The sequence below is a fragment of the Sander vitreus genome, chromosome 9 (genome assembly GCF_031162955.1).
Source record: "Sander vitreus isolate 19-12246 chromosome 9, sanVit1, whole genome shotgun sequence".
Taxonomy (NCBI): Eukaryota; Metazoa; Chordata; class Actinopteri; order Perciformes; family Percidae; genus Sander; species Sander vitreus.
The window spans coordinates 34,278,398-34,303,702 of NC_135863.1; the positions used below are offsets into that span (position 1 = coordinate 34,278,398).

Genomic DNA, 25,305 nt, shown 5'->3' on the forward strand with positions numbered 1-25,305 from the left:
TCAGACTCAGTATACCAAGGGGCTACATTTTTGTCTTTATGTCAAGATGCCTCACTAATTAATATAGTTTATATGCTGCACAAATGCAAAGTGGTTCATTTTTCATCAGTCCAACTCCATTGTTTCCTATTTGCTAATTACTCCATACGTAGTTACAACCTTAGGTCAGGAGGAAACAAGTATGCATGCTATTCCTTAAACCTGCTCTGTTTTTACACATCCTTCTCTGTGCAAGTAATGGAGTCATTTTAAGATTAACCATTTTTTAGACTTATATTATAAAATTAAGTCATATTTAACAAAAACTCCACAGCCTGTTTCTCAACTATTTACAACTATTATTTTTGGGGTTTTTGAAACCGTTTTCTGCTATAAGCCTGTTGTCTCTCCGTGTTCATGAATTATTGTCTTTTTCACAATGTATTTGTTTGTTTTAGCTAGGACTCTTTTTAGATTAGATTAGATAGACTTTAATGATCACAAATTAATAAATGTCAGTGCTACAGCAGCAAAATATGAGACACAGCACACATACAGAATATAGGAGAATAATAAGAGAACATTTAATTTAAGAGAAAAACTAAATCTAAAGGATTTAACTAATAAAATAAAATAAAAATGAAATATTGTATATCTCACCTTTCCATTCTAATGGCTTCTGTTCGGCGAAGTTTCTCTTCCCAAGTCTCATTGAGTTCAGCAATGATTTTCTCTGTTTCCTGACATTTCAAAATACAGTGGTAATTAATTAATTTCAAGGACAGGTCTGGTGATGATGTTCTGTATTTTTAGTTTTGTCATTAAATACCATAAAAAGAACAAAACAGACAATGTACTGATCCCACTTACAAACACTGTGTTTAGCTAAAGCCTGACATTTCTTATTCCTCTGTGTCACAGAGCTCCATTGTTCAAAAACTATTTCAAAACATCAATGAGCCACACTGTTGCAGTGGTTGACATGCTCCTGTATTAAGATGAGTGTGGGCACTGTAGTTTATTTTGAAGTCAATCCCACATACAGTGGATGGTTCTGCTGCTACAAATACTCACTAGAGCACCAAATCCATGACCAAAAATAGTCCACAAATGCACAATTTACTCCTGTTTGTATTGTTTCTTCTCTTTTAGAAAACCTTTGTTGCTTATCATTCCCCATCTCTCTCCCATCACTTAATGCCATCCCTCTACAATCCATTCTCTAATACAGATAAAAAATGCCTAAAAAATACTCAAAGACGTATGACTTTTGACAATGGGCCATCAGGGGAAGTCAGAAAGTACTGATAAAGGGACAAATACATAGTTAGTTTCAGTCTTTTCATGAGATTTGTCAGCCTTAAACTTTAACTACTGAGAAGGTTATGAGTAAAGTGCTTAGTGAAGACACTGAAGATTTATCTATATATGATATGAAAATATACAGCTGATGAGCAGATATCCAATATGTACATGCAGTACATTAACACTGTGTCAATGCAGAGTGTGGGTTTGAGAGTTTAACTGTGTGCAGCATATTATCCAGTGTTTACCTTCAGCCTCTCAATGGCCTCTTCGCTGCCCGGGCTGAACATGATGCGGTCATGAAGACTGGCGATCGATCCGGCACGGCTGGACAAGGCTGAGAGAGACGGAGAGGGACTCATCCCCGTCATGGCATTGGTCACTGTGGAGAGATCATCTCTTTGATTCACAGCTTGGCCTTTATTGTTATTGTTCTTGCAATCGGATAGGTCTGTCGCTGTGGGAAGGGGGCGTGGGGTGTGTACAGGAAGTGGGTTTGGAGAAATCAATAATAGGGAATAAAGAAATTGAGAAATGCAAACAGATAAGGAAGATAAGGGAAAATAGAAAAGAAAAGGAAAGAAGATATGTGGCTTGAAACAAATCTAACTCACAGAGAGAAACTTGAACTGCTAGTACACAAGCGAGGGCAGCAACAGCAGAAAGCCACACGCAGAGAAAAATACTTTAACTTAAAAGATGCAGAGGTCATCCAGCCATGACCAAAAACAATGCAGCTATTATACAAAAAGTCAAGCAGAGAGTCATATGCAGGAATATTCATAAACAAGAAAACATAAAATATCCATAAATTCATATTGTTCATCTTCATCAGATATTAAATCTAGTATGATATAGGGATTCTACTGCTCACTCCCTCCCTAAACTTAGTCATCATGTATGGAAAATTAAATATATCAGCTAGGCAGCCCTTTGTGCAGAGACATAATGACTCATTTGTAATAGGGTCATATTTCCTGCAGAGAACATTGGGAAGCCAGAACTCCCAATTAAGATTATTATCTAAGAGCAGCAAGATGTATCTAATGCTCAGTGTGCTTTTCTAAAATTAGAAAGCAGAAATCCATTTCTCTGGCAGAGAATCAGACACAGTGGTAAGTCTTTTTAGGATAACCTTGAGTCTTCATTGGACATTTATTTTGAAATCCAAATTTGTATTGTATTTGTGTTTCTATTTATCAAAATAGTCTAACAAAAAACCTGATTTCACATCAGGTTCCCTGTTTTCTGTACAGTGATTTTTCCTGCCATTGTTGTGGCACGACGAAGGCCAACGATAGATTCTACGAAATAAAGATAAATAAAAACCCTGCAGCTGCTGCTATGACAACAAAGAGCAATAATTTGGGAGAGTGTTTCACACTCATCCATCTGGTTGCCCGCCTAGATGGATCATGTAATATTGCCTTTGCAGTGCAGTTAATAAAGAAAGACAGTAAACATTTATGGCATACAATGAGATGACTACCTCAAAGATCCAATATTATGTAAGTGATTATATTCTCTCTGTGACAGTTATCATCTTATGTTTACTATTATGGCTGCCAACAGGAGGCGATGGAGTCAGACAGACCCTGCCAGGGGAATGGGAAGCTACAGTTTGTACATCAGGGAAATCACAGACAGGGATAATTATTGTCCATAATCTCCCATATTGTATTGCTCTGCTTTATTGCTTCATAAACAATTAAGCTCTGTCCCACCAATGCCACAGCTACAAATCCATACACAGATCTCTACAGCACCATGGCACGGCACATTTAGCCCAATAGGACCTAAGACCTTAGAGCCAAAATGACAAAGCTTAAAAATCACCCTCAGGCCTGGACTGCATGCTGTTTACATTGCATTAACATTATCTACTTGTACTTCAGTGCAATTTGATCTATTCTTTATGATACTGTGGTGCTGCAGAGATCAAAGAAAAGCTACTAGTTACTGTCACATTAAGCACCAGTGATGCTAAGCTGCCACAAGAGCAAAAGCAAGAGCCAGAAAACACACATTTCAAACCCTCTATGTCAGCACCAGTTGTTCGATATGCTGGGAGAAGAGAAGATAAAAAGTGATAGAGAAAGAGAAAAAGAAACAGTGAAACTATAGTTTTAAATATTCACTTATTTGCTGGAAAAAACATTTTGTGGCAAAAGATTTTTGTTAAAGATGCCTTCATATGTATTTTTAAATTATTATTTTTTACAGAAAGACCAGAATTCAAACCTCTTTCCTTCAATGAAGAAGCACATAAGGGGCTGCATTAACTTCTGGCTGTTAACCTACTATGCTATTTGAACAAAATAGCTAGATCCTACATTTTCCATCATGCAACTCAATTGCATCATTTCATTAGACCCTCCATGCCTGGTAAATGCCCACTATTTTAAACTTCACACCTCCAGGTTGTATCTAGGTCTTTTTCTATTACATGTTCATGCCAGCTTACTTGACATGCTAGCTCCAGAAGCAAATGCTTGAAACCCTGCACACACTATTCTGGACCTGCCTGTTTTTGTTTTTGCCACAACATGGAATTTAACTGCATTTTGTCAATTCTGAGAGAATCTGTTCATCTTCATTCTTATTCTTATTCTTTATTTTATAATAATTTATTTATAATTTTTCTGCACTGGCAGCAGCTTAATTTGCATCATGTTCTATCTGTGCACACATCAGCACGTGCAGTGTTTGTGAGTGCAGGGAGAATAAAAGTGCAGTGCTTGTGAGGTTGTGTGGGCTGTGGGGATGTATCATTGAGAATAGTGTGCATGCTAAATACAGGATCTAAAACCATTACAAAGGTTTGATATTAAATCTAGATATAGCCCTAATGGTCACATGAACCCAATAAATGATGCCTTACTCTCAATGATGTCACCCAGGCCCTGGGCGAAGAGGAGGTCTTTCAGACGAGACACCTCCTCCTTTAGCTCTCGCACCAATCGGTTGTTGGGATCCTCATTGATAACGGCGTTACAGCGAATCTGTTTGGCGCGGTCTGCGTACCTGTGGGTATAAGGGAGAGATCATTGAGCATGTGATACAGGTGAGGGAGGAGAAAAAAAGACACACACACATCCAAAGGATTCTGCAGCCTGGCACTGCAGCTGCAACTCACGAAGGAGGTTTGAAATTTGAAACTGATGCAAGCCACAGAGGTGTACTACGCAACACTTTGGTCTCACTGGCATCAATGTCCCTCAAAGCCACATTTAGCAGCTATGTGGGAGGAAAAAAGGTGTTTACCTGAGTGTGCTGAGGGTCTCATCGTAGTTGATGTCAGCTGGACTTAGGGCAGCTACCATCGCAGTACGAGAATTCCCCCCTGACACAATGAAGACGAAAAACACTTCAGTTTCAGTTTTTGGAGAACTAATGGATCACTAAGAGAAATACTGTTCATACCCAAATTTTCTCTCAGTAGCCAGGTCAAAACTGAATCTCTGTAGGGGATGAAGCTTTCCACCTTCTTCTTCTTTTTATTCTGTGTATCAAATTGAAACAAACAAATAAAATTATTGTATTTATTGCCATTACGTTTTTACTATACTATAAAAAAAAATAACAACACTAAATAATTTAAATAAATTACCTTATTCGGCCCAGAGTCCTGAAATGAAGTAGAAAGTAAAATTAAGTTTATTCATAACACTTGCCTTATCTTACAGTGTACAATATGCAGATATACATACCACTTCTGCCAAAGCAGAGATGACTTTCCCCAGTGTAGTTAGAGATTTGTTGATATTTGCTCCTTCCTGTGATAGAGCAAAAAGCAGAGAATGATATTGACATAGAAAATAAACACACTTATTAGTTGCTTTAATATGGATTAATTCATAGTAATTGTTTCCCGTTTAGGCAAGAAAATGGGTTTTTAGAGCTGTGTTTCTGTGTTTGAATATCCAAAATGACTTTGAGGGAAACATTTCACCTTAAGCCGAGTCCCTTTGGCTCCAGTAGAATCTGCCCTCTCACTGCCAGCCAAATCCACCAAACTTATTTTGCTGACCTGCAACAGAACATCCAATAATTAGACTGCCAATAAATAACACATTAGGCGACAAAAAAGCTAGAGCTACTCATCTTTATTCTAGAGACATACTTCATTAAAGAAGTGTCTTTACAATGTTACCTTATCATTACAGTATGACCTTCAAGCAATCATTGATTTCCAATTTACGACAAGATTTTAATCAGTGTCATTAATCAGCTCATAGAGGCAACAGCTCAATGTTAAATACATTCAGTCAGGATGGGATAAAACTCTACCTTCTCAGAGGTGTTATCAGTCTCAGCATCATAGCGTTTCTGGGTGAATATGATGTTAAAGACAGCATGCGAGCGACTGCTTGTCTCATTCATGTTGGTGGCAGCCACCGTCCTGCAGATACAGTGAAGACATTTTTATTAGTTTGTGCAGCAATGCTCCTTTGTCTAACAAGAAGGATGTCTTTTAAAATGACAGAGCAAATTATTAGTTCTGTTATTTCTATTGTAGGTCCGAAAAACATAATAAAGAAACATAATAGGATATAAATAATGAGCTGAATCTTTGCATACATCATAAAGAGCTTTATTTTTTGAGTGTTAGCACAGCTGACAGCAGAGTGAAGTGCCTGAATGAATAAACAGCTCCATCACCTGGCCTTGTTGCCAGAGTCCATCAGGTCCTGGATGTCATTGTAGGCAGTGACAGCCAGTTTGGACAAGTCCTCCACATAAGGTCCCATCAGAGGATGTTCTCGAACACGCAGGTTCCCTTTATTTTTGGGGTTCAGTAAATCCCGCACACGTTCACAGTAGATTTCCATGTAGCTTACCTGTTCAGATTCATAATATTAGCTTGAACATTCATAACAGGTGTCAGGTTTAGGTTCACATACCGCAGACGTCCGTTTGCATTAATTGCATTAGTGGTATTGGTGTTTGTGTCTACATGCCTGAGGACTGCAGATAGAAATATTCGGCTGAACTCATACAATACATCTCTTCTCTTTTTTGTTAGATTAATGATTTGTGTACATGGTCCCTGACAAATAAATGTATAAACTAAAACGGAGGAGCTAATGACAGAGGGCATGCAATGCTTACCTCCACAGAATATGACATGCTGTTGTCTGCATTGTCATTAAACTTGGTAAAAAGATCTTCACACAGCTGTAAAGGAGAAAAATAAGAACATTATTTCCACAATAGACATTCAAACTCATCTTACCTTTCACGTATTACAGTACTGGCGTCTCATTTATAAACGAGGCGTACGCACAAAACGGGGCTGAAAATGTGCGTACGCCACTTCCAACGCAAAGGTTGTGATTATAAAAAAACAAACATGACGGGAGAATGTGCGGTCCTCCACGCAAACTCTAACCCATGCGTACGCACATTTTGGAGACAATGGGAATTGGCAACGCAGATGGTGAGATGAACTGAAGTCAGACTGCAGAAAGTAAATATGGGAATAACGATTACTTGTAATATTTATTATAAGTATTGATGCCTCACGCACATTTTTTCACTCCATATCATCCATGTTATCATGAAGATTAAATCCAGCAGTGTTATTTGCACTTGTACTGAGTGATACTTGTTCCATAAAGACCAACTCAAATCTTAAATAAAATAGCTCTAGTATACCACTAGTTGATGCTGTGATTTTGGCAAGGTGTTAACAATCACAATATGTTGTAAACATATAAATACTGCGGTGAACCTGTGCGTATTGCTGCATGATGGCCCTGCTGCCCTGCAGGAGGACTACGCCAATGAAAGAATCAGGAGAGAGAGAGACTTCAGGGACCATGACGATGACTGGGTCATATGCCGATTTAGATTCCCTAAAGCTGAGCTCTTGGATCTCTATACTGAACTGGGTCCAGTAGAGAGGGCAACGCGCCGGAACCGTGCCATCCCGGTCCAAATACAGGTCCTCGCCACTCTGGGGGAAACTGGCTGTTTCCAGAGGGAAATGTCAGACAGATAAGTGTTTTTTTTATTATAAATATTATATATAATCTTCAACTTTATCACTAAGGCTTGTTTGGATATAATATATATTTCTGTTAAATTGTATTATATATGTCTGATATATCGAAGCTGTCCCCGAGTGCCGTAATGCCTGCCGTTTTGGACGTATTATTAATACATGTAGTTATAGATAAGGTTTCCCTACACTGTGCAAGAACATGCCAAAATTATAATTCAATTTGCAGCAATTCCTGAACGTCTGAGAAGTTTTTTGCTTTTTCTCCGCCAGTCATCATGATTCAGGGTAACAACTGCCAGGGTCATTCATATACTGATCAGCATTCACCAGGTGCTTTTTATTGCTATTTATGGTTAAAAATGGGCGTGTACAGGGCAGGACAAGAGGCTGAACCACGTACGCACACTGGTAGGTAATCTCTGATTTATAAAGGGAACATTGCTTACAGACGCACGGTTTTATAAATTTGGCGTACGCCATTTTGGGCTTTTGGGCGTACGTACACTTATAGTAAGGATCCTACGCACAGTTTTATAAATGAGACCCCTGGTCAGGTAATCATACTGGCCCTCATTTATGAAACATGCGTACAACCAAAAACAGGCGTAGGACAGGCGTACGCCGATTCCTACGCAAAGCAAGGGATTTATCAATTTGAACGTGAGCGTAGGCTGCGCTAAAATCTCACGTCTGGTCTGAACTCGTGTACGCAAGTTTTCGAGTCAGTGTGGACTTGCGGTGCAGCATATAATCAGTTTAACAGGAGAAGGAGAAGTCATCAGTTGATCACTTATCAGCAATGGCAGATCTGGCTCTTTTAAAAGACCTCTATTCGCCGGTACAACAGTGCACACGTACGCGCACGGGCCACGGTGGAGCGCCTCATCGGATTGATTAAGGGCAGATGGCTCATGTTGCATCAGCGGGGGGACCCTACTATACACGCCAGAAAAAAGTCTGCAACATTGTTTTAGCCTGTGGGGTTCTGGAGCCAGATGACCCGATGCCTAGAGAGCAGTGTCCATCACAGCCCTAACTGGGGGCTATACGAAGGAGACAGGCTATTATTCCTCGCTTTTAAAAGATATAGTGTTATGTTTGGCAATGCTAGCCTACTCAATACAGGAAACATGACGATGCACAACATTTTTATTTATTCTTCAGGTTTTCGTTTCTCTTTTAAAGTGTCGTTAATAAAGTGAACGATTTATTTCTGCCATTGACCGAGTTATTTCGGCTTGTTTTTCCAGCCCCTCTGCTGTCAGGAGACAGGGTCGGGGGGTGGTGGTCCAGCACGGGGGGGCGGAGGACACACGCTCTCCCTCACAGCTGTTGCCTGGCTCTGACTCATGAAAAAAACACGAAAAAATAAAAGACACTGCATAAACTCCGCTACTGTGTGTTTATTTAAATATAGGTAAACCATATAGGCCTAAGAGATTGCAATATAAACTTCAGCTGGAGTCCGATTTACCACGGCAACACTGTTCACTGCATCAGTGATCTCTTTCCATTCCACATTCTTTCTACAGCCTTTAATACCAGTTTTCAGGCTGCCAAATCTAGAAATGTAAGTGCAAATGAACCTGAGATATCAGGGTTTCAATCTCCACCTCTGAAAAGTGCCGCTTCTTAGCTGGATTACATCTCGCCATGTCGTAAATTGTAGGGGCGAGGCCTCAAAACCCAGAATATATTGGCGCGTGATATTTAAATTACCGATCGTTTCCAGCCGCTGCATTTATCAATGTACTACCATTCTTACGCTCTGATTGGTGTGATACGAACGTTTCATGAATCACACGTGAAGCCTGTCGTAAGAGGATTTCTGCGCTCATATCTGCGCTGGTTTCTACGTTCTACGTTATAAATGAGGGCCAATGAGTCTGTACCAGGGGAATGATTCCTTGTTGATCCTTGACATCCTGTTTCCCCATCATGGTGTAGGACTTGCCAGCGCCTGTCTGACCATAAGCAAAGATGCAGACATTGTATCCCTCAAAGGCGTGCAGCAACATTTCCTCTCCGATGTCTTTGTACACTTGCAGCTGAGAGGCAAAGTTGATGTCCTCTGGCTGTGGACAGAGATCAATAATCAGCCACTGAAATCCTAAACTTTCTCATAAAGCTGACAAATGCAACATAAAGCCAAAGTAAAGCAAATGTGTGTGTGTGTGTGTGTGTGTGTGTGTGTGTGTGTGTGTGTGTGTGTGTGTGTAATGTTGGGGTGTCTGTACAACATTTGCGCTGTCGGGGTGAGGAAAGAGTTACCGAGGTGTGGGACCAGTAGGAGTAATCAAAGTTGAAGCTCTTGTTGTCTTTGGCCTGCTTGGGGTTGATGATGGCTGAAAGACAGGACAAGAAACACGAGTCAGAGGGAGGGTGAGAGCCACCCACGTGAAACTGTATCTGAGCTGTGTCGGTGTCATGTTGTGCTAATAGAACTGGAAAGGCCTTAGTCGCCTCCTCTTTCTGTACCCATAGTCAGATGTATTGTTTGGGCCTCTGCACTACAGCAAAGCATTAGACTGCAGATGTATTGGGACAAGAAACCTATTGGCAGTTTTTGGAAGATGAACACAGAATGCTGAAACCCCCCCCCCCCCCCACACACACACACACACACACACACACACACACACACACACACACACACACACACACACTAAAGGTGGTAGCATGGACTGAAATATATACATCGTGTTATATCAGTTGCCATCAGCTTGTTGTACAGTATTGCTGTTGCTGTAAAATTTTTTGATTTAAACGTAACCACAGCCTCTTTGCCCGTATTAAGAATGTTTTTTGTGTCATTTTTTTCTAACAGGACAGCTTTAGAGAGAGAGAACGACATGCAGCAAAGGGCCTCATGTCGGAACTGAACCAGCGGCCGCTGTGTTTAGGTATGAGCCTCTGTATATGGGCATGCGCGCTACCAGGTGAGCTACCCAGGTGCCCTTAAGAACATTGAATACAACAGTAGAAAATACAATCAAATACAAACTGTATGACAGTATTGGAAATATCATGCACATTAAAAACATTAGAAATCTTCAGTATAGCCCTGCTGGTGGCCCTGTGAGGCTGGAATACTAATTGAACCAAAACACAACATTTATGGACAAATAAGGAACTATTTTGCAATTTTTACTTCCTACTTTCAAATGTACAGTTTGGCCTGAGGGCGGTGCCAGATTAAAAGACTATGTTGTTACCTACCAGGTTTCTACCAGTGGCCATTTTAGGATAGCTCAGACTCAGCTTGTCAGGCACAGGCTCAGCTCATCTTTCAACAGCCTCAGACAGAAACAACCATCAGTCCTGAGCTGCACTTCATCAGGCTCAAAATTCTACCTTAATGAATTTTATAATATTCATTTATTCCAGACTGTCAGAGAAGCGCTGATATAATTTGAGCTCTGTGTGTTTCCACCGACTGTAGTGAAAGTCAGAGGTGTTTATTTAAATTTAAATAATTAAAACTTCCATCTTTCTAATCAAACAGGAAAATACATTTTCCCATTATACATGAATTACTTTAAATTATTATTAGAATAATTATTCTCAGTGATTTATGACGGCCAGTGTTGTATTTTGTTTTTAACCACAGAGAATCCCGACTAATGTTCTGGTAGATTTCCATCCCCAGGACAATGATGACTCTGATCAAATCACTTCCTACTGATACAGTATCTGTCCTAACTTGACATTAGATATGTCTGCTCTGTGACCTTTCACAAACAAAATGTAGGTACTCATTCACTTTATGATGATGACACCTATCTTTTTTTGGTTCACTTCATCTGGTAGTTGTTATTATGTTATCACATTGTATTCTAGAGGTCTTTGCTTTTTAGTACAGTGTAGCTGATAAGGCTTGTTTGCAGCTAATGAGCTTTATATGTACAGTATATGCATCTAGAAAGGTTGCGCAATATCATGAATAAGTCAAAATAATGCCTAAAGAAAACATATAACTTTTTGATATATTAATTATATATTATATTATATTTTATATATATATCTATAACTTCTGGAATAATACATTTGATCTGACAACAGACAACTGAGCCATCTAAAAGAATACTATTCTCAAAAAAACCAGAGTTCTGTAGAAAAATGCTATTAAATAAAGCTTGTGTAATGGGATGCTAGGGCCTACTACAAGCTCATTCTTATGATTTAGAGACACAATTTACAATTATAATTCACATTGTGTACTTAAAGGCAAAATATCAGATACAGAAATGCAAATTACTCTGGTCTTTCTAAAAGCATCTACCAAACTCAAGTATTGTAACACAACACAAGAACAATATATGTGGTGTTGTCTGGTGATGCCAACTATTTAAATGCTTCCTCCCTGCTCCTGGAGCTCCAGACATCATTTTCCCTGCTAATGCAGATGTGGTCGATAATAGAGGAAAAGGCCCAGAGCTAAGTACACTCTCAAGTAAGTGTACACACTGTTATTTCCTTTCTACACTACTGTTTCCAGCTATGAAATATAGGCCAGTGTGGCTGACGTGGGTTTCTGGTTTCAGGTCCATTCATCCTCACCATGACAAAAAGATGAGGCCTTGTTTGCTGGGCATGACGTGACCAGTTACCTACGAACATAGATCCATTACAGTTTACACACAGTGCCCTATTTCATATTCATCAGAAATCTGCAATTATAAAAAAACATGGTTTGCTGCTAACCACAGCCACATAATCAATTTGATTAATTTACTCGAAATATTTCCATACTGCTCATTTCCCCTACAGTGTCTCCTGCCACAAATGGTCTACTACAGTAATGTGTCAGATACATCATGACATCACTAGATATTCTACTTAGAATTGGAGGGACAGCTAACATTAATCAAGCAATGGTCATTAATCCCTCCACTCATCACATTTGTGTATGAGTGACTGTGTAGACTTCACCCTTATTACCTGTTTCAGTGAACTCTGCTGTTGTTGGCCATTGCAAAGACTGCTCACATATTCTGAAATAAGCTGCGGCCGTGCATTTGTTTGCAACTTAGAATAGAAATCAAATTGAATAAAACGCTACTTAGAGTCTTCACACCTGTCCTAAATAACCACATTCCAAAGAAAATGCAGTTTCTGTGATGCAGGTGAAACACCTTGCTTACAATATCTTGTAAAAAGAATCAAACTATTACTTTTGTTTTTATACTGCATTTCTGATATGTAACATCCCATTGATAAAAAAAAGAGACATTTAAGAACGTTCCTCCTCCCACAATGTCTCAAGCTGCCACGTGGTGGAAACAGGAAATAAATTGATTAGCTTTTTTTAAAAAAAAAAAAAGACCTCATTCTATAAAATCTGAATTCTATAACAGAAGAAAGCCATCAAATAAAACCAATATAAAATGATACATGGATTCATTTACCAAACCTTTCAAATGAATAATCTGTAATGATCTACTTATCACCCAGAAGCAGAGCCTCCGCAGTACAACATCCTCTCGTTGATTTCTCATCTCTGATTGTGGTATGATTCATACAAGACCCCCCCTCAGATAAGGTTATTACTTTAGAGTGACAGTTATTGGCAGAATATACGAGTGTTATAGTGAGACATAGGGCAGGGCTGCACTCAGTAGCTTGGGTGATGTTCTCAGTGGTCACAGCTTGCGTGTGTGAGGCCAGTTTTACACAGAGCACATCTCCTATCTTCATCATACTCCCTTTTACTACCTGTCTTCTGTGTTTATGATGGAAACTCTTTTTAATTACGAGTTGTTGAGTTTTATAGATGACGCCAGGTCTTGAAGTCATGTCACTGCATGGGGGTAAACTAATTAGACGGGATACAACAACAAGTCATTTCTCTTCTGGCGGTATGCTCACAGACTAGAGGTGGTCAGGAGTGTATGCACATATCCACAATATGTACACTTTTATTTGCATAATGTTTACACAGTCTGACTTCTACTAGTGACTTTAAGCGTATGCCAGTGATATTTACACTTATTTTAACACAGCACAAATCAAATCTTTGAAAGAGAGGAATAATGAGTAGGAAACATGATATATAGTATAAGCTTGCTATATGTAATGTTTTTATTTTTAAGAGCCAACTTTCTAAAATCTGATTTTGATGCCTGAAATATGATCCATCCAAAAAATAATCCACCAAATAGACCATTTAAAATAAATGGAAACATGCTCTATTGTTGTTAAATGAACTGACGTAGTGTGAATGAATTACTTCTGAACACAGAAACCAATTATTGGACACTGATATGTTAACATAGTATCTTGCAGTCTGTTCTAAAGTAACTTATTATCTATAATACAGTCCTAGATTCAGAGCTGTTTTGTAAATAATTGTTAGCTGTTTACGATTTAAGATTAAAACAACAGCAAGTATTCACATCTAAGAAGCTGGTACCTGACTTCTTTGGGATATTTTTGCTTGAAAAATCACTTCAAATTATTTGATGATCAAAATTGTTTTCTATATATGATAATGCAACAATTGTGCACCTTTTTCACACTGATCACCATTTTACTGTAAATACTTTCAAATACAGTGTACCAGGGTTCAACACTACTGTTGAAAAATGGAGTATTAGAAAGGGATAGTTACAATGCTGCATATTACATTTATAAGTACTTATTATGAAGCGATAGTTACACTGCATATTACATTTAAAAGTGCATTACATCACCTATTACAAAGGGATAGTTTACATTTTTAGGATCTATATGTTACTTGTTATTAAAGATACTGTAGGGTATGTTTTGATGTCATATCAGTGGTCAGTGATTTTAATTCCCAATAATTAGTTGTGAAAATTGATATATTTTTGATGAATCCCTAATTGAAAAAAGTGTGCACTTTATTTTCACCACGTGTAATGTTTAGCATACTTGTGTATATACTTTATATATATATATATATATACGTATATGTGTAGTTCAACAGAGAAGCAGTCATTGGCAATGGAAATCTTAGAGCTCAGGAACCCGCAAACAATGCTTATTAAATATGTTTAAAAAGAAAATCACGCAAGTAATGTAATTAGAATCTAAGACATAAAATAGTGCAGGAGTTAAAATATAGGGATTAGTATACAGTATATAGTATATACTAGTATAGCAGTATTTTGTAAAACGCTACCACTGCTCCTGGTTATCACTGTCAGCGACGCCCACATCTTTTATCCTTAATCATATTTTCAGCATCCTATTATGGCACATTCCATGCTTGTCTTTGTCATAGCTGCTGGGTCTTCATAATTGTGACTGAGTGATGCTGGTCCGACTGTCACGGATGACCTGCCCCAGTCAATAGGAGAGGAAATGTGGCTGTGTCAGCAGGTCTCGCTGAGGGGATGTGAACCCACTGACTGGAGACTGGAGGAGAGCCACGCTGATGCTATATTCAGCAGCAGCGGCAGCACTGTACAGTAAGTGGTATGTCTGCTGCTGTATGTCTGACTTCTATACCAGTTTATAAAGCCTAAGACACTTACTCTAAAACTATAAGTCTTTAAAGTTTTAAGCCAAGAACCCTTTAACTGAAAGAGAGATGGAGCAGGGACCCCCTACTACATATATTGTAGAAAATGAAGTTGCATATTGAACTGGGCCTACAATAACGTGTAGGGTGGCCTAAAGCCTTTATACATACCTTTTTAGTGTACAGAATACTAAGCTATTTAATAATTGTTGGCATGATTTAAAAAAATCATGTTTAAATGTTAAACATACATGTGGCACAGTGAATCCTTAGAATTAATTGGATCTGTGGACAGCTATTTTAGAGACTACCTTACCTATAGGCCAGTAAGCCTATCATCAGTGGGGATTTATATTTGCTAATAATATGTTGGATTCATGTTAAGACTTTTACATTTTTGAAAAAAATTTCAAAAATGAAAAATAATTTGGAGACCCCCTAGGGGTCCCAGACCCCTTGTTGAAGATCCTTGCTATAAGACACACTTTTGTCTATGCCAAAATTAGCATTATGGAGTAGTAAACATTATGGTAATAAGGTCTTTAATTGTGCTAAAATAAGAATTAAGAGAAGTAGAATGAATTCACTAATTTTCCCCTAAAATAAATGAGATTTTTCTGAATGTGTTTACAGGGGGGGTGTCTACATTCAAACACATAAAATATACCACAACAACATACATTTGCACGAGTTGGTAAAGTATATACACAGATATTCTGAGTCAGTCCATTCACAAAATGTCTTACAAGTTTGTTGCTGCAATATAAATCTAAATCTATCCACCAAGTGTATGCACCCAACAGTCCACTAAAGAGAGGCCCATTTTCTCTTGAGGTTCATCCCCTGCATCTTAATTAAGGTCAGCGTGGGAGGGAAGATCTCTCAAACAACAAGATTATTGCCATTCTCCTGCTTTGTGGGAACTGGGGTATTTGCCCACACAAGAGTGTCAGAGAGCACAAAGCAGAGAGTGAGACACACACAAAAACCCACTCCTTCTTAATCTTCCTTTCCTCGGCCCAGACTACAAAAAGACAAGGGGGCATTTATACCCTGCCTCTGTAGCCCCTCCAGACACTGCAACCAATTGGCTGTTTCATGACATCAGTCTGCTCACATCCTCCTGCCCACATCCAGAGCCATTGACTCAGTTTGTAAGAGAACAATCTGCTCTGCTGAAAGATCTGTATTCTCACTGAAAGTGTCTTTGTGTTCTCTGAGGATCTGACCAACAAGACGTTTTCTAGTGCTGTTGACATATTGATAAACTCAGTTTAATTTCGGGATTTTAAGGTAGATTGATTAAATCATGACTTAGGCCTCACAAAATCTGTAAAGTCCACTGAAATGTTCCTTTTCACTGAAACTTTAACTGCAATTTACCAGCTTGTAGAGGTGATTTATATCGTGGAGAATCAAGCCCACAAGCTCAGATTTAACTAGATTCAGGTCTGAGAAGATCTAGGGCTGAAACGATTCCTCGAATAACTCGAATAATTCGATTACAAAAAATCCTCGATGCAAAATGATTTGCCTCGAAGCTTCGTTAAACTTTTCAATGTTACCAACTTTTCAATGTTACCAACGTTGTATCGCTGACGGACAGTGTTTCCGCACGGATCATTATTACTGCTCAGTCAGACGCTGCTCAGTCTGCTGCTGGCGACACATGCCAGAGCGTAAATAGTGAGGGGCTAAGAGAAGAGACAGGCTGGAGAAAACGACAGAAAGTGTCCAAAGTTTGGAATCAGATCAAACGTAATTAAAACGAAAACTCTGTACAGTGTGCCTACTGCAAAATCAAACTAGCTTAGTACAATAATAGCACGACATCAATGCTTCAGCAACAGAAAACATTGAGTCTAACTTAATCATCCATTCCACGAAGTGGACCTGACAAAAGTAAATCATAGAGTCGTATGGACGATGAAATTACACCAAACACAACAACTAGCAAAATCAAAGACAAGAAAATATGTAGTGGTGACCACAATCTGATCTAAAGAGCTGACATGTTGACTATCCCTTCGGAGAAACAGCTGATTGTTGCGCACCACTCTCTCTCTCTCTCTCTCTCTCTCTCTCTCTCTCTCTCTCTCTTTTTTCATGGAGAAACAGCTGATCACCGATCTAATAGCATACGTGTAACAGAGCCGTGTAGCATTGTAATCAAATATATAAATGAAAATAGGTTGAGTATAACTAATATTTACAAATAGGCCTACATACAGATCAGTCTCAGGTTGAAACTTGTAGTTCTGAAAGTTAAGTTGCACAACTTAATGTAATGTTTATGTATGTTTAATGTATGCCTTAGTTTGAGGTTGATATCATTTGAAAAAAAAACACTGTAATATGGCACTTAAATGCACTTAATATGTTATGTTAATTATGTTGACATTATAAGCAATGTAGGCAATAAAAATGTTGCTTTTTCCGAACATCTAACCAAACTATTGTTTATTATTGCTCTTCAATCAAACAAAAGTATTTCTTATCCGATTACTGGATTACTAAAATAATCAATAGCTGCAGCCCTAAGAAGATCCTTTGCATCTTCTTATGTTACTTATATTAGATATCATAACTATTTCAGATTTGACTGCGATAAATAAATCAGAAAAATTCGCATTGCGCCATTCGCATCACCCACTTCAAGTTCCTGTCTTTGCATTGACTTTGTATGCAATCAAGCCACGCAATTTGTGTGAAACGTGGGCGGTGTGAACACAGCATAGAGTTTTGCCAGTGGCGGTGTTAACTTTTTCAAACCGCTTTGATATTAATATAGTAATAAACTGTATTTATATAGTGCAATTCATGCACAAAATGCAACACAGTGCATAACATTAAAACAGATAATCATAACATTTATGAATAAATAATGTTTATTATTAAAAATTAAAACAGCAGAAAAAGACAAAATGAAACAACCATCAGCTAAAACCACTTGATTTGAAAGTTTAGTGCTACGAACTCGCAATTTCCACCAACTGCGTAATGGCTGCGGCTCGGGCTCCGTGCTCCGCCGTCCGTCAATACCCACCAGGTCCGGATTTGTTGAAAAATAGAAGCTCTGCGCATCTGCTCCGGAGGGCTGGATCACCGGAGCTGGGACGCATCCGGAACGCAGCCGTTCTGCAATCAGTGGAAATAAACACACTGACTTTAACGGAAACCTAATGACTCTGCCGCCGTTCCGGAGCGGATCTGCAGCAGTTCCGCAGCCGGTGGAAACTGAGGGTTATCCGCAAACATCCGGTTCATTTTCAAAATAAAATACACCGTGCTCACGGTGGATCATATTTCCCTGCACTACACCTTGAAAACGTCATAATGGGCGGAGACAGGCCTGAAGTCAACAGACACAATAATCTCCACAAAAAAGGGAGATCAGCAGGTTAGCACAGAGTTGTTTCCCCTCTACTCCTCTGGATGGAAACAAACTGTTGTTGGTTTTGTTGTTCTGTTTATGGAAACTACATCCTATTAAATCAGGCGATTTTTACGATTGGGAAAATGTGGGTAGTAGCGGGGGTTTACAATAACCGATTGATTGATTGACTGATTGATTGATTGAAATGACATATACTGTTCTGGTTCAGCCGGTTTTCATAAAATCAAACCGGTTTTAACTTGTACACTGGACCGGCAAAACCGGAAATTGACCCAAATCTAGTATATGTTTTTACAATGGCTGCTGTGCTTTGACAGCCTGATTGACTTTATATACTGTTGAATGAGCCACAGTACTGCACAGTTTGTATTGCAAAACTACTATGGTGGGTTCTCTCAAACACCATTTAAGAATAGGATAGTGAATATGGCAGTGAATAAGCAGGAACTGTCCAAATTAGCATAAAATAAAGAACAACCAGACACAGGGGCGGACTGGGACAAAAATTCAGCACTGTAGTCACACCAGCCTACATCACCACGCCCATGCAGCCCCACCCACAGACACGTGCATTCACTAATTACATTTGTGTACAGATGGTGAAATAATATCAGCAGTACCTTATGTAACAGATTTTTAAACATGTAATGTAAGTAACTGGTAAACAATGCTTACTACTTTTTAAAGAGCACACGTTTATAACAAATTTACACATACTGTCAGTTTGTATGCTGTTGCTGTCATTCTCTACAGTATGTTGGTCTTTGTTATCACTGTCTGTTCGATTGTCCGTGTTTCTCTCTGTTGACACTGTACATATTGTCTGCCTGGTTCTCCATCTTTTCATCCGTTTTAACTCTCTAACTTTGCAATTTAAATGTTTTATGGCTGTCTGTGATTATACTTTAGGGTTTTTCTTTGCTCAGAGTCAGGGTCTGGTCTCCCCCAGGACATTTTGAGGATAAAAGACTTCAATTCCTGCATTCTGATACATTTTTGGGCACCAACTTATGGTAAAAACTAGGGCTGTCAATCGATTAAAAAAATGAATCTAATTAATTACATACTCTGTGATTAATTAATCTAAATGAATCACATACATCATTTTTGCCCAGTGCCTTTTTTTTTATTTTTACTTTTTAAGAAAGTTAAAAACAAAAAGGAAAAAAAAGAAGGGTACTAAACAACAGTCGGCAACATTAAAGAACGGCTTGTTTATTGCTAGGCCATATGGTCAAAATTAAATGATTTAATAATAATGTAATAACTATAACAACAACTTATTTCACTAGTAAATTGCTGTTGAATGAGAAAAACAACCACCAGATGGGAAAAGGGCCTTTAACAACAACTTTGAAAGCAGACTGTAAATTACCAGTTTCCTTGAACGCACCGTCTGTGTTTTCCAGACAACGGCAGCTGCAGATTGTTACATCCCGGTGCTGAATCCTCTACAGTAAAACACAGTCACACTTTACACCGTTTAGCGTTAGCTGTCAGCATTGTAACCGTGTTTAATCCAGCTACTAGCTAGCGGTAGGCTAACGTTAGCTGCTGTAGAGTATAGTGTTAACTAGCGTCAAGTGCAGCAAAGTTTCTGTTGCCTCTAACGTATGTTTCAGAGCATCAGAGAGAAGCGCAGACATTTCAGTGGCACCGAAATGAGGTGCCGAAATCCGCGTTGCTATTCGGTCCAGTAGATACCGGTCGTGAAGGCACCAGTGCCGTATTAGCACCGGATTTAGGTACCCAACCCTATTCAGGAAGAAGATTTTTATAAGTAAATGATAACCAATTAATGATCCAGGCAGCGCATTCTCGTCTCCCTCCTTCATTTTACAGTCGAAAGGTGGCTGGAACAGCTCCGGGTCACACGTCAATATGGAATGGATTAATCTGTGTTATTTTTTCTCAGATTAATTAATCGAAATGAACGTGTTATTTTGACAGCCCTATTTATTACTGATGCCGTCAGACGGCCGCGAGGACAGACAGCAGTCAGAGCTGCGGTGAAGCTCTGCGCACGTCAGCAGCAGCGGGCGCAGAGCCGGTACAGCCTGAACCCTGCAAACCCAGATCCCATTTATTTGTATATTGAAAAAAAAAAAAATTCTGACCGGCCGGCCCCTCTGTCATTTGCCAGAATTGCCAGATGGCCAATCCGCCCCTGACCAGACACCATACCAATCATTAGCATAGCAGTGAAATTCACTGAAATTCATGTCACATGTACTTGGATAACTTGCTTGATTAAAAACAGACACACTTATTAGAAAAATGCAACTTCAAATTTACAGATTTAATCAAACAGGACACCTCCAAGGACTTTTCCGAGGTATCCACACTGTATCCACACTGCCTTTGATCTACGTTTACACTGCTAAAGAAGACACTGCTGACAGCAAAATATGCATCGTCCACTGCTGTAGAGACAGAAGAAGGAGCTCTGTGCCAAGGCAATGACACAACTCTTACTGAAGGTGTCAAAAAATGTTGTCACCCTCATGCTGAAATCCTGCAGGAACAAATAATTAAAGGTATTTTTTTTTTTTTTATTGTCAGTGTTTGGTCAACCCGGGAAGTAGTTCATAAAATGCAACAAATCACACAGTTAAAATAAGACGGCCCAAAAAAGCCACCCAGCTTGTTGTCTAGTCACCCATGACATGAGGAAGGAGGGGGGAGATGGCTAAATTAGGCCAAACGGTAAATATTTCAGGAAGCCTCATCCATTATTGACAAATGGCTTTACCTTCCTAAGCAGACTACGTATCGAGTATCTTTCCAGTCTCCTCTCGACCAAAGTCCTCACTCTGCACTGTATAACCCAAAGAATGTGGGGTGCTCTGAACTACATACCACAAAAAACATACAACATATGGCCACAAAAGCAAATACAGTAGCTTTTGCAGGAAACTTTCCTCCTAAAGGCAAGTACACAATGAGTCACACTCCCAAATGTTTATATGGGTTATTTTATATGGACAAAATCATGTCAAAAAATTTATCTTCTAATTTATTACTGTATTGAATATTTGCATTAGTGGCAGATTTGAATAGAAAGATTAATATTGAAAATGTTGATTAAGGAGCCATTTTTAAATCTGGCTTAATCTGGCCACATAAACAGATAACAGGCCTTGCCCTAAATAAATATCAGGTCAAATATGCAGGAGATTATGTCACCTACTGCATAATGTTCAAGAGATTTTCTGAGCAGGTGATTTCATTTTGATAACTGTTCTCCTGCTCGCTCTATTTAGTAACTGAAAAGATCAACCCTGTAGTAATTACACAATCTTGCTGACAAGCTCAACAAGATTTTCGCTACAGAAAGATTTAAATTATCGCCTATGGTTTCTTAATAATCTTCTTATGAAATTAAAGCTGATAGTAAATACATTTTCTGTTCATATCACTTGTCTTGAAATAGGTCTTGCCTGTTCACAGCCACTCCTGGTACTATGCAAAAGGGAATTATGTTTTCATTAAACCCCTCGCGCAGGGGGTTAGAGGTCAAGATCAGGCATAGCTCAGAAAAGTCTGAGTGCCTTCTGGTTGAAGAAGAATCCCCCAGCTCAAGCTTACATCTAGCTGGGTGCCTTCTGCCAACCACTTTCCACACTTCTGATACCCATGCAGTGTGAAGAAATTGTTCATGCAATCTATGTTTCAGTATACATTAAAGACACAAAAAATATAAAATAAGTACACATGACACAGACTGTAGGTACAGTTTAAGATCTTCTTAGAGTACTTACTGGTGGTGTTTCCAGACATCTGAATGATGCATTTGCTTTCTTTTCCGATCTCCCTTGAATTGAAGGGGCGGACACGCACCGCCACCTTTACAGAGGCCCCTGCCATGGTGCTTTCTTCCTAGCACCTTGGGGTGCCTTCTTTAGTACCCAGGTGTAGGGCCTGCAGGTCTGTAGAAGGGAGCAGATAGTGAATCTTAATGAATACAATTCCTAGTTTTATCAGTATGTATCAGTTAATTATGCAAATGGGATGCTGCAACAGACTTGTGCCACCTTTTTTGGCATGTGTTGTATGAGATTATATTACGTTATATGTTACAAAACTGAGGTCTTTTTTCTTTTTACATTTTTGTTTTTACATTTGTGAGGGGAGAATATTACACTTTAGGGTTGACGTAATCAGCACAATAGAGGAGGGCAGGGCTATGTGGCTGTAACATGAAAAGACCATGCATGGTCAGCTACAGCCAAGGGAGATGAATAATAAAGCTAGCAGTAACAAAAGAAGTGCAGCAGCAGCTAAATGTCAGGCTATTTCTCTGGATGACAATGGCTCTGAAACCACCCTCAAATCCGGGGTCTGGCTCCATTCAGCAGCTCGGTTTAATCACCAACTCGTAACTCATCATGCTGTCTCCTGAAATACTAAATATGAACATTAAATCACTGTGTGGTGTCATCATGAGTGTATCAAGAGCAACCATGACTCATCTACTGTGGCGATCAAATTACAATTATTTAATGTTTTCATCAATAAGCTTTAACAGTGAGCAATATGATACAATTAGCATTTACTGCATCCATGGGGTCTAACTGCAAATATTATAAAGCTATCATAATTTATAGCATATCAATAAGAGAAAGTGACATTTCTCGAACTTTATTCATAATGTAATGAATATGTTCGATGTTGTATCAATATTCTGAGTATGTTCCTATGCTTTGTGACTCAGATGTCTGTCATCATAATTGAGTGTTGTAAATTTGCTGTGTCACCCTGCTTCCTGGTACACCCTCTACAGCTGGCCCCTAACCCTTCATGTATGCAAGTAATGCTGTTACAATGGAGAAACTCTTTCAGTTTTTAAGGTGCTACTGTACTGTATTTTGAGGACAAATTGGGCTTTGACTTGAATAGACTGAATTATATAAAATATTCAACATCAAATTCAATATTGTTTTGATATCTGAAATTAAATGATGAAGATGAAATTCATAAAGCGTATCTTAATATCACCCACTGCAACAGAATATCTTGTTTTTGTCTATTATCAGATTAAAATCTGTTTTCCCCATCAACATCCATGTTCATTATCTTTTCATACAGATGCTCAGACCAATCAGATGATGATGCAGCTCAGCTGGGCGGCTACCATTTTTCCGGCGACAAAGGCTTGTAATATACATCCGGATGCTGGTGTGTATTGGATCTTGACGACAGTTCGATACATTTTTACCTTGTCACTTATAAGAATGATTTAACTGGTGGCTTTTTAGCATGACAGCCAAGCCATAAACGCCAGCTAAGGTGCCATATTTGGTTAGGCTTACATTGATAATTCATTGCTGTAATTACTTTCTGTAAAAATAGCCTACTTCTTGCATCATTGTCATGGCTTATGGTACGCTAACATCTCTTCAGTTAAGCACGTCTAGTAGTTTACCTTTTGCCCAATGACAGGGCATTTATTCCTGTCGTCCTGCTCACATAATTAAAATAAATGTTATCAAACAATATGCTATAAAATATGATGTGCTGTGTTGTGTTACAGAGCTGCTTTATATGTCATTTAATCTCTATAGCCTAATATCTTTACGACATTGACAGCCTACTCAATGGCCGCACCCTACATCTCTTCCCTAGAGATTTAACACGAAAAAAATAAAGACTTCCTCGATAAAAATGCATTACCGGCGGGACAATGGAAAAAATAAAAAAAGGTTAACCCACCTCCGCAGTGCCAATAACGTTTGCTCCCGTGTAGAGACCGAATTTGTCGTGCTCGGCTCCGCAGCTACTTCCACCTGCTCTGGTCTCCTCCAGGTCTGGCACTGGCCGTGCTAACAGCCTCCTCTCTCCATGAAAACGGGAAGAACTGAGGTTACCGCTGACTGGGTCTTGTACACACCAACCCACCCCCCTCTGCCCTGCCTTGCCAGTTGGGACCCAGGAAGGAAAGGAAGGTGGCCGGTCGGTTGTTTGGATGTTCGGCCGCTTCTTCACGCTTCGAAGCGGTCAAAATGGCCCTATTGTCTGCCTGTCTTTGGTAAGGATGCTCGAGCTCCCCTGAGCCGGTGACATCACCACCGAGGGAGGTAACAGCATCAATGCAGTAGTGGGAAGAGAGAGAGAGAGAGAGAGAGAGAGAGAGAGAGAGAGAGAGGAGGAAGAGGAGGGAGAGGAGGGGAGGGGAGGAAGGGATAAAGACAGGAGCAAGATTTGTATCCCTCCGAAAACACCTCATATAAAAAACTGCTGTTTTGATACTTTTTATTGAAAGTTAAAAGCCGGGATACAACAGTTTTTCTAAAGGGGTAAACAGCGTAGTTTACTTACCTGACAGTTTTAAATGCAGTGGACAACAGGAGTATTTGCTATGAATAGTCTTTTTAATAGGTCAAACTAGGGACATCAAGCTGAAGGGTTACAAATTGGCACAAAGCAGGTCTTTGCTCCATGGAAACTGCCTGTTCAGTTAAGCACACAATATAGGCTAGCATCTCGGAGCAGAGTTTGGCCACAGAAACAGGATTATAGCAGCAATATTGTTATGGTTCCTTTGCAAATGTGGTGTTCCTGTAGGCCTATGCCTCTTCCTGTAGGTTGCCTGCATTGCAGTTTGCAGGTTTTATAGTCAGGTGTGTCCCTACACCCTTAGTTTACTGCATCAAATACTAATAGTTAAATGGTAAACATACAATACATAAAATAGGCCTTTTTCACAGCAGACATTTTGACTTGTCAGAGTAGAATAGGTACAGGTGTTACTAATAACATTAACTATGGCTACATTCTATTCAAGAAGCCCAGCATGCACAATACCAGGAGCCTGAAACGAAAGCAGCTAAATGGAATTCTATCCATTTTTTAATTTAATTATTTACATCTGTGCTTTTCCTACTGTGATATGTCAAAATGTTTACATCTGTTCTTACCATAAAATATCTTGATCTTGTATTACAATAAATCAAAAATCTGTGAAAGAATCAGCAGTTTGAATTTATACGCCCTTATGTTGAAGTTTTCATTGCTTTTAGTAAAAATGTCATTTTCTAAAAATGTCTAAAAACAAATAGGCCTATCAGATCAATGTATAGCCTAATGAGACCTCCCTTTAGTCAGAGAGAAAAATATCATATTTGTGGTTCA

General features: G+C 39.1%; 1 protein-coding gene across 1 annotated transcript in view; it reads right to left on the reverse strand.

Annotated features, from left to right (window-relative positions):
• Window positions 1–24,188, reverse strand: part of kif1aa (kinesin family member 1Aa) — a 49,416-nt gene extending 25,228 nt beyond the window's left edge. Inside the window, exons 1-15 of the mRNA XM_078259892.1 lie at window positions 23,887–24,188; window positions 21,936–22,103; window positions 9,563–9,636; window positions 9,184–9,366; window positions 6,397–6,462; window positions 5,947–6,125; window positions 5,575–5,686; window positions 5,237–5,314; window positions 4,995–5,060; window positions 4,895–4,912; window positions 4,708–4,786; window positions 4,549–4,627; window positions 4,166–4,308; window positions 1,533–1,666; window positions 640–719 (exon numbers count right to left, since the gene is read on the reverse strand). Coding sequence (XP_078116018.1) covers window positions 640–719; window positions 1,533–1,666; window positions 4,166–4,308; window positions 4,549–4,627; window positions 4,708–4,786; window positions 4,895–4,912; window positions 4,995–5,060; window positions 5,237–5,314; window positions 5,575–5,686; window positions 5,947–6,125; window positions 6,397–6,462; window positions 9,184–9,366; window positions 9,563–9,636; window positions 21,936–22,041 — 1,397 coding nt within the window. The 5' untranslated portion in view covers window positions 22,042–22,103; window positions 23,887–24,188. The remainder of the gene's footprint in view (window positions 1–639; window positions 720–1,532; window positions 1,667–4,165; window positions 4,309–4,548; window positions 4,628–4,707; window positions 4,787–4,894; window positions 4,913–4,994; window positions 5,061–5,236; window positions 5,315–5,574; window positions 5,687–5,946; window positions 6,126–6,396; window positions 6,463–9,183; window positions 9,367–9,562; window positions 9,637–21,935; window positions 22,104–23,886) is intronic.
• Between the last annotated feature and the right edge of the window lie 1,117 nt (window positions 24,189–25,305).